At 47.6% G+C, this 13251-nt stretch overlaps 1 protein-coding gene across 1 annotated transcript in view; it reads right to left on the minus strand.

Annotated features, from left to right (window-relative positions):
* Dner (delta/notch like EGF repeat containing) overlaps nt 1-6397 on the minus strand; it is a 297016-nt gene extending 290619 nt beyond the window's left edge. Inside the window, exon 1 of the mRNA XM_048459360.3 lies at nt 5999-6397. Coding sequence (XP_048315317.3) covers nt 5999-6274 — 276 coding nt within the window. The 5' untranslated portion in view covers nt 6275-6397. The remainder of the gene's footprint in view (nt 1-5998) is intronic.
* Between the last annotated feature and the right edge of the window lie 6854 nt (nt 6398-13251).

The following is a 13251-nucleotide window of genomic DNA, read 5'->3' on the forward strand; positions in this document are numbered from 1 at the left end:
CTGAGAAAACATTTATTTCAGAAGACGAGAACAAAAATTTTAATAGTTAATTTATCATTTTAAAAACTTCTGACACGGTGGTTCTAGTACAGAGAAAACCCTGAACCTGTTTATTGAAGGGAACCAATCACAGACACTGAATTAACTGGTAAAACCGGATCTTACACAAGGAAAAAATAAGGTCCTTTTCTTATACTTTCTATTTGTGCGCCACTTCACATTGCTCCAAAACTTTTAAGCATTCATTCTTATGCCAAGCACAGTGGTGCACATCTGTAATCCAACACTAAGGAGGCTGAGGCAGGAGGAACTCAAGTTCCTACAGTCTGAGCGATGCAATGAGATTGTCTCAAAGGGGCAGTAGAGACAATGAGGTGGCTCTCTGGGAAAGGCATTTGCCACCAAGCCTAACAGCTTGAGTGTGATCTCTGAGACCCACGTGGTAGAAGGGGAAAGTTGTCCTTTGACCTTCCTGCCACCAAATAAATAAATAAATAAAGACGTAAAAACAATCATCATCTCTATTTTCACACACTTCACGCTTAGAGTAAAAACTTTCTGAGATTCTCATTTGTGACTTTATGACTTCTTAAAAGAAAATATGGCAGGTAGTTCATTTCAGAGATATGAACACTGAGGTTTAGAGACACTGAGTGTCTCTCTCAAGACTGTAAAAACAATTCATAGAGAAGCCAGAAAGAGGGTGGTGGTGGTGCACGCCTTTAATCCCAGCGCTAGGGAAGCAGAGGCGGGCAGATCTCAGTGAGAACAAGTTCCAGTACAGCCAGAGCTGTTACATAGGGAAACCCTGTCTCAGAAACCAAAACAAAACAAAACAGAAAAAAATAAAACAAGTCAAAAAGAGAGATAAATTTGTACACTGCATTTGATTGCTGTTAGTTTGCAGATACCACAATTATGTGTGTGTGTGTGTGTGTGTGTGTGTGTGTGTGTGTGTAAAAAGTCCAGTCTTTTTTAACTGATGTAAGGCAAAGAATTACAACCTTTGGTTATTAGCTAATCTCAGTCAGAGGCTGAAGAGTCAGTGGTTTACTGATGGCCAAAAAATTGCAAGACTGTTTTCAACACCAGTAAAACAAAAAACAACAAAAACCACATCTTTGGTTAGAAATATGATTTGTTCAGGATGCCCTAAGGTGATGGGGTGGGGGGGGATGGATCTCCAGGGGAGGAAGAAATAGAAATAAAATAGATTCCATGGGTAGACTACGGGCAAGTCGAGATGGGAACAGGATGAATTAGGTACAGGGTGTGGAGGGAGAGAATACTGGGAGAAATGATAAGAATTGGGGGACATTTCTGAGGTGAAGTAGAAACCTAGTGCAATGGTAACTCCCAGGAATCCACGAGGGTGACCCTAGTGAAGATTCCTAATAATGGAGACTGTGGAGCCTGACTTGGCCATCTTCCATAACCAGGCAAGGCTTCCAGAGGAGGGATTGAGACACAAAACCTTCAACCTACAATGAGTCCTGCCTGCAAGATGTGCTGGGAAGGAAGCACAGAATTTGTGAGAATGGACAACCAAAGACTGGCCCAACTTGAGACTCACAATGCGAGAGGGAGCCGTCTCAGACACTGCCTGGTGGGCCAGGAACCAGAATCTGGATAGCCCAGAGACCTAGGAGAGAACCAAGCATACCCAGAAAAATAAAATCAAGGCAATGATTCCTAATGATACTCTGCTATACTTGTAGACTGGAGCCTAGCATAATCATCATCAGAGAGGCTTCATCAAGCGACTGAGGGAAGCAGATGCAGAGACCCCCAGCCAAACATTAGGTAGAGCCTGGGAAATCCTATGGAAAAGGGCAAGGAAAGGATTGTAGGAGCCAGAGGGGTTGCGGACACTAGGAGAACACAGCCCACAGAATCAACTAACCAGGGCTCATATGGGCTCACAGAGACTCAACGAACAATCAGGGTCTGAACTAGGTCTTCTGCGTATGCTATGGTTGTGTAACTTGGTGTTCCTGTAGGACTCCTAACAGTGGGAATGGACGCTGTTTCTGATATTTTTGCATGCTTTTGGGACCCTTTTTCTCCTACTGGGTTGCCTCATCCAGCCTTAATGCAAAGAGACGTGCCTAGTTTTTTTTTTTTTTTTTTTTTTTTTTTTTTTTTTTTTTTTTTTTTTTTTTTTTTATAACTTGACATGCCATGTTTGGTTGATACCTCTGGGAGATCTGCCCTTTTCTGAAGGGAGAGGAGGAGGAGTGGATCTGGAGGAAAGGGCATATGAGGGGAGGGGGTACTGAGAGGAGAGGGAGGGGAAGCGGCAGTCGTGATGCAATATATTAGAGAAGAATAAATTTAAAATAAATAAGTGTTTTGAAAGGAAAGAAAGAAATGGATTTGTTCATCTGAACCAGTTTCAAATTAGCGTGCTTGACCAGAAGAGATTCTCGAATGAGCTTAATGAACATCATTAACTTAAATAAAAACCGGCTAGTAAGAGCCCCCCCTTTTCTCCACAAGGGCAGAAATTGATACATTTTTATCTTCTTTCCAGAGGATAAGTCCCTCGGGGAATGTGTGATGAAAAACAAACAGGTGTCTAACTGCTTGCATATTTGGCAAAGGATTCTGTCATTAAAAATAAAATAAGCTTTACAAACAAATACAATCCACGTTAAACAATCGCTAGCTTTCATGGCTAGCCCCATGGAGAGCAGGTGAGAAGTCTACTACGGAACCACCTGTGTGCTTGCACTGACAGAAGGGAGCTGCCTCTGTAGCTCTGGTTAGAGGAGAAAGACTGGCCAGAGGCTGACAACTGCCGCCTTCCTGCATCCCCAACCTCTTGGGGTTGCGGGGAGGGAGTGTTTGGTTGGTTGGTTTTGAGACAAGGTCACTCTGTAGCCCAGGCTGGCCTAGAACTTGGGATTCTCCTGCCCCCAGTGCCAGGATTACAGGTGTGCACCACCATGCCCTGCTCATTTCTTTTATGTAGTGTCCCTTTGCTTGCCGCTGTAGTCGAGTACCCCGATAGGACCTGTAATCATGATGACGTGAGTGAGTGTGAGAAAGAGGGAGAGCAGCCTAGGATAATGAAGTTAAGACGTTCAGCTGTCGTGATATCACGCAGGGACTGTACCAGTGTGTGACCCTCCCCATCAGCATCAAAAGAGGGAGTGCTCAGGCCCTTTATCAGCTTGCCTGGGTATAGAAGGGAGGAGAAAAACCAACAGGCAAGCCTCAAAAGCTGCCCATGGTCACCAAGACAAACACAGAGAAGCAGTTTGAAGACAAGGATAAGGAAACTGTGCCCCGGTCATCTCTGTCACCTCTCATCAGGTTTAACAGAAGTTTCGGGGTCATTTGAGCCTGTTTCCAGGTCCTGTAAGCCCCCATCATGCCACTGGCACGTCAAGAAGTCGGTTCCAGAAACATGAAAATGACAGCTGATTAGTGATCAATAAGGTTTTGCTGTTGTTTGTTTTGTTTATATTTCTCAAAACCAAAGGAGACCTCAGTGACGGGTTATAATGTTGCCGCGGGCATAAACTATCTATGTAGGGGGAGGGCAACACTGTTTAGAAGACTCTTCATAGGCAGGTCAGTTTCCACTCTCAGTCTGTGCAGCGAGCATTAGATTCTCACTAAGTACTAATATCCGTGCCCCTTGCATATGTTTCTGATTTGATTTGGTTCGGTTTAAGTTGGGTTTTGGTTTTTGAAGCCAACTACTGTAGTCCAGGCTGGCCTTGAACTTGCTACTTGGCCAAAGAAGGCCTTGAGCTCCTGATCCTTCTGCCTTGGCCTTCCCATTTCGCACCACACCCAGCCTGTATTTGTAGGTAGGTTTCTGTTCTTGTGTTTTCTGTCTCTGCCTTCTCTATTAAGGTTACCTTTTGTGTATGGTTTTCTGATGCCCTAGACAATGAGAGTAATGAGGCTCACTGAGAGATTAAATTAAAAGCACCAGGAATCAATTTTTTATGGGCTGTAAAGCTCTGAATCCTCTAGTAAGCTTTCTCTGGGTAACTGAGTCTGAAGTTCCCACTTCACTCAGCTTTCCTGTTGGAATTGCAGCTCCTCTACTCTCCCCCACTCTGATCTCGGAGCAGGGCGTGCAGCTTCTCCTTGGGAGGGCTGACTCCCTCACACAGCTAACCCTGCCTTGACCGGGAGCTGTAGAAGGAACCCACCTCTGTTTTGAGCTAATTGCTTCTGAAACATTGGTGAGCCTTCCAGATAAATTGCCTTAGATATTGAAGCAAATAGTTGTGCTTTTTCTGCTATCGTCTTTGGGGAGCAATAGAGAATACTTTCCCTTGCTTGATTAATTTTTTTTATCTACTTTTAGAGTCACACAAAAATATCTCTGAGTTGTATTAAGTGTCCAATGCCTAATCAGCTTTCTCTTTTTACCTAAACTGGTTTAGATTGATAGAGCTCTCTCGCTACCTGCTTCTACTACACCCTGAGTCCAAATCACCTATTTCTCTCAACGAAGAAACTCAAGCATGCAAACATAGCAGCAGCTTGATAGAAGCAGTCAGACATCTCCCGGGGAAAAGCTATCATTTGTCAGGAGAGAAAACGAGTATAAATTCACCCTCTGACTTCATTCTGCAGGTCTGTCATCCAAAGACCAGGCTTTGTCCCTGATGGTTTAGATGACTCTACTAGGCTTGCCTACAATAACGGTCACGTAGAAAGTCCGTTTGCTGTCCAGACCACACAATACCCCATCACCATCCCCTCTTTTCCCTTGAGGGAGTTAACACTTACTGAAAGCAGTTAACAAAGAAGAAGAATATAGCGCTGAAAAAAGAATCAATCTCCGGCTTTTGCCACTATGGGGGTGGGGGCAGTTTGTAATAGAAAAGAAAAAAAAAGTCTGTCTGCCAAGGTCAAGCCTCTTTATCCCCGCTCGCCTCTATTTTACAAATGAAAGCCTCTCCCACGGAAAGGATGGCCTCCTTCTCATTTGAAAGTGGAGCTGCTCAGAGCATTCTTAAAGTCTTCAATCATTGTATCAATTTATAGGAAAGGAACTCTTCCACCCTAAATGTAAGAAAGAAAGCCGATCCCAGATACGTCCCACCTTCACGTGGTTTAATCTAGCTGTTTCAGATGGATGCTTTTTTTCCCCATCTTTACCCTAGAGGATCAGCTATGCGCACACAAGGAGCTACCAGTTCGCACACGGAAAACGTTTGTAGGTTCTTTGAGCTTTAACACACTTACAAACGCCACGTTTATTTTCTGTCAAGTCCCTCTTTGGACATTTCCAGTTCAAGGACGGTTGCTGGCCACCTCCCATCCCTCATAGGGTTACAGCTTTCTGAGACTTCCCAGTGCCCCTGCTTGTGTCCTGGCTACGAGGGCGTCCAGCCAGAAGGGCGACTCCGCAGGACCCAGCTTGATGCCCTCGAACGTCTCCACCTGTTCCGACGTCGCCACCACCCAAGCTCAGACAGGGCTGGCAGCAGGCCCAGGAGGCAGCTGTCCTCCCAGCCTCTGGCTGCCTTGTCAGAGCCCTAGAGGTAGAAGAAAGGAAGGAAAATGCCCCCACCACCTGGCATAGCGCCCACCATCCTGCCCCCACTTATTGCATTCTTTACACACACCGGATCCAGTAGGTTCAGGAACAGAGCCCAGCTGAACATTGAGTACCCCACAGGGGACTCACAGAACCGACTTCTCTGCTCTGCCTAGCCTGTGCTCAGTCTGGGCATCCCCGGAGGGGCGCGCCACTTGATGGTTGATGATAGATAGATCCACGAGTACCAGGGATGCGATGGAGTGACTCCCAGGCCCTGGAACACAGGACACGCCCCAAGAGTCCTAGCTGGCATTGCCAGGTAACTGAGGTGGGCAGCCAAGCCGCACTTGGAGGGTGAGCCCCCGGTCTGCACCTACGAATTCCCTTCCTAAAGTAACAGAAGCTAGTAAGTATCTGGAGTACTGGAGACCCAGCGGCCGGAGAGAGGTTGCATGTCTCCGAGCGACTGTAGGGTCCACTCACCTGGCAGTCGGTGCCGGAGACCCCAGCGGGACAGGTGCAGCTGTAGCCGGGCTCAGCGTCGGCCGCGGAATGCTCCTGGCCGGCCACCGAACGCGGGGTGCACACACCCCCGTTCTGGCAGGGCTGAGAGGCGCACGGTCCCGGAGCAGACAGGGGCGCGGCGGGCACTGGGCTGGCCAAGCAGCCGCCCTGGGGCCCAGCACCAAGCAACAGCGGCAGCAGGGCCAGCACGGGCAGCAGCCGGGCACCGGGCGCCTGGGCTCGGCGGGGAGGCATGGCGAGCGGAGAGGACTCAGGAGCCGGAGAGAGGAGCTGGGTGCGGTGGCAGCGGCGGAGCTAGCGGCGGAGATGGCGGTAGCAGAGGCGCCAGCGGCTGGTGCTGCTGAGCGGGACCGGACGCCTCCTGCAGCTGCGGGAGCCCGTGGTTCCCCCGGCAACCGCGGGCGGGGCCGGGGGCGGGGCCCACGGAGGCTGGGAGCCGGGCGGGAGGATCTGGGATGGGAACCCTTCTGCTCCGAGTCTCAGCAAGTTGCAGTGAAGCGGTCCTCGGTTTCCAGCCTCAAGGGGTCAGAGTCGTGGGTGTGTCCAAAAGAAAACCGGAAGGCACAGAGGTGGGGGCGCGGGTCTGGAATGGATAGCGAGGCGATGCTGAGGTGGAAAGTGGGTGGAGAGGCCCCAGAAAGCTTAGAGGGACCGCTTCAGAGGACTCGCAGCTGCCACTCGCGACCTCTTGGCGCAGAATCTGTGAGGCCGCAGAGGGACCGGCCTGACCTCATTATCGCGGGTGTCGCCCTCCCCCCAACATTCCCAAAAGCACTTGTCCCTGTCCCCGGCACGTACAGCTCTCGCACACCACGGGCGAACCCAGTCGACCTCGGTTGGACCTGACCTTGTACCTCCAAGACCTGCTGTGGGGTCCTTGTCCTTGGTGCTGAACCGACGTCTCCTAGCCCGACTTTGCGGAGCACGCTGCACGGAAGGGTTGTAGTTCACAAGAGCTCAAAGAAGCCTGGGGTGACTGGACGCTGGAGGTGAAAGCGCCCAACCCTGTTGTTGAATACAGGATGAAACAGACCCAGACAGGCTAGACTGAGTTCCGTTGGTCACTTGAATTCCCTCCCAGAACACTATGGGAACCCTCTTGCAGTTTCGCAAAGGCCCTTCCATTTGCAACTGAACTTTGCGGAGAAGGAGATTTCACGGTGACCTATTTCAAGAACTGCTGTATCCTCTCCGTTAGGTTACTCACGGAGGTCAAATTCACTTGGCAAAGCTCATCCGGCTTTGGCTCCACTCACAACCCGCCTTTCACAGCCTCTACTGTGAATAGACTCCGAAACTAGTTCCCCCTGTCTGTGCAAAACTTAGGGAGAGGAAGGGTGGTTGAGCCGGGCGAGATGTCTCACCTCTGTAATCTCAGTAGTAGGACGGCAGAGGCAGGAGGGTCAGAAGTTTCAAGGTCAGTCTCGACCACCTAGGGAATTCAAGGTCAGTTTGGGCTACTTGAAACACTGGAGGGGGGGTGGGAGGGGGAGAGAGAGAGGAGAGAGAGAACGAGAGAGGGAGAGGGAGAGAAAGAGAAGAAAAGAGGGAGGGAGGGAGGGAGGGAGGGAAAGATGGAAGGAGAGGGGAGAAAAGAAAGGAGAGGAAAAGGGGAATAAGAAAGGGAAGAGAGAGAAGAAAGGAGAAAGTGACTCTTTTGGATTAACACACTGGGCAAATTTTTTAGAGAGCACAAAGGCAGTTTTGAAAAAGGTTGAACTAATAAGAAAGTAGAGACTTTATGAGGTGCTTATAGGTGCCACAGATCTAGAGACCAGAGTCTGGTGAAAGCCCTCTAGTGGAAGCAGAAGGCCAAGTGCTGGGCCCCTACCAAGCCGGTTTAGATCTCATATCTCAAACCTCTGTGTTTAGAAGATGCCAAAAACTCCCTGCCGCAGTGTGACCCCCAAACAGCTCTGTGCCCAGCAGGGGTTACCATTCCCTCTCACCTGCTGGCGTTTTACTGAGACATCTTAAGTCCTAATTTTGTACCGCTCCAGCACCCTCTGCTGGCCCTAACGTCAGTTCAAGTGGTTCTTCCACTCTCTGGGCCACACCACACTTATTTCCTCTAAGATCTCCTCCTAGAGTAACTGCTAGGGTTGTCATTTCCTTCCATCAAAATACAGACAAGAAAGCCAAAGGACTTTTCTTTTTTTATCAAAACGGTTATGAACAATTAAAAACACATTTCCATTTATTAAGTTTATGTCTAAGAAAACCCATTCTGAAATGGGGAGATAAAGAGCAGCCTTATTTTCTGATGCTGATTTCTGAATTTTCTGGTATTGTGTCTTTAATTTTTAAAGGATATATTATGGGGGTGAAACGCACCATTTTGTCTTTACTACAAGCTAAGTCTTCCAGCTATAAGAGGAAACCTCCAACTTGCACACATTAACTAACTTTGCATGGAAAACATAATGAAACATTTGTTCATCAAGTATAAAAAGAACTGACAGACCAAAGAAAAGATTCCATCCAAGTCCAACTTCGTGAAACAATGAATATATTTGGATTATTACAGGGGTGTCAGTGACACAGCTATGCAACCAGGAAGTCACCTGAATGACATCTTCACCACAGAGAATTCCTACCCTCTTGGACCATATAGTGGCAACTGGGACTCTCCAGGAGGGGAGGAGCCTTCTGAGTGTTCCATGCATCCCCCCCATCTCCATGAGAGAATATTTATAGGTCACATCTTGTGTGGGACATCGTAGTTGCTCTGCTTCAAGATGACAAAGGTCTTGTTCAATCAAGAGGAGACAGCTATATCACATATACAGAATCATGTGGTTGGTTCTGAGGAATGGGACATGGGTTTGTAGCTCCTGGACCCATGTAGTAAACACCATGCAAGTATTGCATTACTGTTATTGCTCTGTTCATAATAAAATTTCCAGACTGTAACATTCTTTAACAGCAGGCACAAAATGAAACAATAGACGAGACTGAAGACTCCCATATTGTAAGTTTAGAAGCATCACAAAAGCATGCTGTCTTCATCCTTGTTCTGTTGCTGTCAAGAGACACCACGACCAAGGCAACTCTTACGAAAGAAAGCATTTAATTGTGGACTTGCTTATGAGTCCAGACGTTAGTCCACTATCATCATGGCAGGAAGTATGGTTGGCACACAGTCAGATACAGTGCTGAAGAAGTAGCTGAGAGTTCTACATCCTGATCTATTAGTAGAGGGAGAGAGACTGGACTAGATCACAGCACTAGCAGTAAGAGGCTGGATGCTTAGTCCAAACGGAGACATCAATAGCATCTCCAGCTAAAAGCCCAGCCTTCAAACACCCAAGACTGTGACAAACATCCAAACCACATCACCGTATAGGGTGACTGTTTCTCTTGAGTTCCTGCAACTTGGGAGTGGGGTGGCACTTGAAAGATCTTCAGCCACTTCTTCCTGCCACCTTAACTAACCATCCATCCATCACTTTTGCCACTCAGTATTTCTCGTTCCCTTTTGGGGCACCCACTATGTGGGCATCTCCCTGTTATGCCCTTCAAGGACGCCACCACGTGGGCAACTCTTCTTACAAGTCATCTGTACCTCTCCAGCCGTTTTTTCCTCCACCTGCACTAACCTTTTGTCCCTCCCCTTCTGTGACATGTGTGTCACTATGGAGCGCCCTACTTTGTCTACTGTTACTTACAAAAGTCACACTGGTGTGCCAGGAAGTTTCCGCACACCCTACCGGGCCTGCCATCATGTGAAAAGGGACACTTCTCTGGGACTTGGGACACAGCTGACAAGGCTCTCAGTCCACTCGGGGCTACACTGGATTAAAAGTCTTGTTGGATTTACTCCCTTTGCTCCCTAAGGGCTCCTCTCAGCTCCTTCCGGGAACTTCCTTACTCCCTCTCCCCCACCCTGCTGCCAAGAGCCACTTACGTGCTCCTGGGTCTGTGACCCTTTCCCTGTCCCCTTTCACTTGGAGCCACCTGTTCTACCTTTCCTAGTGTCCCCCTGGGCCGGAACGTTCTAAGTTTCCTTGTTTCCCCTAGGAGCTGCAGGCCAAGTCCCTCAGCTTCTTTGCCCAAGTGGCTTTTGCAGTATTGAAACCTTCCCTTGGGTGGAGTTCCTGCTGGTTTTCGTCCTTGTCCCTTATGGCTACACTCTTCTCTCTTAGCTGCCTAACCCTCCCTGTGGCAGAGTTTGTTTTATGACCTTTTTTTTGTGTTCTCCTTGAACTCAGATTTTCTTAAAGCATTAATGTCTTACTGGAAACGGCTTGGCCTCAGTATATATAGCATGCCAAAGATGGCACACTCAAGTTCCAATTTCTCTCAGCATCCCTCAGTCCCTAGCTGTAACAGGATGTGGCTCACATACCAGGGACCCTACCCTGAACTCTCCAGGGGTTGTACTGCCTTTCCCTTGGAGGATCTTCTATATATCATCCAGACATTTCTGTTACATGTCCCTTTTGTATTTTTGACCTCCTGACGGCTGCACCCCTCTTCCTTGGTGCAGGAGAATTGTCTGTATTCTGTCAATCATGTTTTAAATAAAAGCTGAATGGCCAGGCAGGAAGTATAGGTGGGTCAACCAGACAGGAAGTAGAAGCGGGGCGATGAGAATAGGAGTATTCTAGGAAGGAGGAAGCCCATTCTCCCCACTCCTGCCCAGATCACCAAAGAAGCAGCATGTGACCTGCCCCTCTGAGAAAGATATTGAGCCATGTGGCTAACATAGACTAGAATAATGGGCTAAAATAAGTTATAAGAGCTAATATGAAGCCTGAGCTAATGGGCCATCAGTTTCTAATCTTATGGAGACCTCTGTGTGATTTTCTTTGGGGCTTGCCAGCTGTGGGGAACTGGGCAGGACATAAACCCCAACTGAGCAGGCCCCCTCATGTTATACTTCCTTCTTCTCTCCCTCTGTCAACATGGCAGAGCTCAGTCTGGTCATGTGCACTCTGGACTCTCCCGGATGTCCCTGCCTCTGCCTATGTTCTCCCACATATCAGCAATACACTTTCCCCTCCACCATACTAGGAGCAGTCATGTCCTTTCTTCATTAATAATGCAATTAGTCCTTTGCGTTTCCTAGTACATACAGTTACATTAGTTCATTCTCAGCTGTCATTGAATAGTTCCTCAGTGCTGTCTGAGACAAGGTCTCTCTTAGTGTTCTTCCTCCTTAGACTTGTTCTGACTTGAATGTAACCACTGCTCTGGCAGCTGTTTAAAGTAATTTCTTGTATATTATCATTCTCATATTGATTGGATCTTGGGCAGGTTTAAATGAGAAGTCTTGAATATAAAAGACTTGAAAGAAGCAGACCTTCCCTATATAAATATTTCATAAACCACCTGAAGTACAACCAAATGGAAATCAGATCTCTCAGATGCCCGAGAGCAGGGGAGTTAAACTCAGTAACTGCTTTTAGTTCCAACATACTCCGAGAGATGTGCCCTACCAGAACACAGACTCTCAGGAAGGAACTGAGCCCAGCATCCTACAGAAAAAGAGGCACAGTTCAAGCCCCACCTCTACAGGGCTATGAATGGCTCTAGTCTTTGGTTTTTCCAAGGTCTTTTCTGCTGTGAAAAACAGTGCATGCTTTTTTATGGAGGGTGTTTCCACTAATGGCATAAACAAATTAAGGGTTTATTATGTGCACACAGAGGTCTAGAAGTTGTTGGTTCAAGGTGGTTCTCCTGGGTTCCAAGGGAACATCTTGAGAACGTCCGAACTATCCAAGCAAGACTATCACCAATACTGCACAAGGCGGGACTTCTGCTGTATACACCCCCCCTTCACTTCCTCTTGGGTAAGTCACCCTAATTCTGCTTTAGAGGAATCATCCACATTGTTTCTAAGTCCACTAACTCAGAGGAAAGCAGTCCTTCATAAGCGGTCATGTGACCTAGGCCACTGCACCCCTACTCACTTCATGCTGTTTTGATAATGTGTTCAAGTCATCAATGCCTAAACTCAGTAAACCTATCAATGACAAGATGACTCAGCAGGTAAGGACACCTAATGCCAAGCTTGACAACCTGAGTTCCATCCAAGGACGTGCATAGTGGAAGGAAAGAACGGACTTCCACAAGCTGTCTTCCAATTTACACACACACACACACACACACACACACACACACACACACACACACACACTCCAAAGCCCAGTAAGTCTGGCATAAAAGCCGTGGGTGAAGGCGGATGTGCTTAGGACAGAGGTGGTGAAGTGGTACCCTCAGCAGGAGACAGTGAGGCCGCCTCTAGAGGTAGGAGGTGACCTATAGGGTGTAATAAATGAAAGGCTTGGCTCTACAGGCTTGTAACTACACTGAAGATTACTTCTGTTTCTCTTGTTATGGAGGGTCCTTAAAAATGTAAAATTTAGTGGCGCCATAAAAGTCAGCTGTGCCATTCCTGAGTTTGTGGACCGGGATGCTTGCACGTCTCTGTATTGCTGCACTGTTCACAACAGCTAGGAAATGGACTTGCCCAGATGGCCATCAACAGATGAATGAGTAAAGAAAAGGTGGGCCATACCTACAACGGGATTTCATACAGCTGTTAAAAAAAATAAAATGACAATTGCAGGGAAACCAGACTTAGAAGAACAAGCACCACATGTGCTCTTTCTCATCTGTGGGACCTGGATTTCAAACTACATGGATTTAAAAGTACATGATTGTGTCTGTTTGAGGGGGGGGGGGAAGAGTCCCAAAACTAGAAGAACATGGGAGAGAAAGAATTAATGGAGATGGGAATCGGAGAAGGTACTAGGATGCAGGTAGTGAAATCAGGAGTGGGAAGGAGGAAGGGACAAGGGGGGGGGGGAAGACAAAGGAGAGTAGGGGAGGGGGAGGAATGAGAACAAACTATAAGGATGCACATGTACGAAGATGTCATGATGAAACCAATTACTTCATATGCTAACCTAAAAAAAAATTAAAAACAAAAATGAGCGCTGGAGAGATGTCTCTGCGTTTAAGAGCACTTTGTTGTTTTTTTCAGAGGCCCTAAATTCAGTTCCCAGCATGCATGGAAGGCAGTTCACTACTGCCTTTACTCTAGCTCCGGAGGATCTACTGGCCTCTCCTGGCTGCCATGGGCACCCGCTTCCACTCAGACACACAGACACATGCAGACTGACACCCTCCCTCCCTATCTGCTTCTCCCTGTCTCAAAAATAAATCGCTTTTGAAGAAAAAAAAAAGATAGCTAAAGTCGTCCG

This window comes from Myodes glareolus, chromosome 1 (assembly GCF_982192425.1).
Source record: "Myodes glareolus chromosome 1, mMyoGla1.1, whole genome shotgun sequence".
Classification (NCBI taxonomy): Eukaryota; Metazoa; Chordata; class Mammalia; order Rodentia; family Cricetidae; genus Myodes; species Myodes glareolus.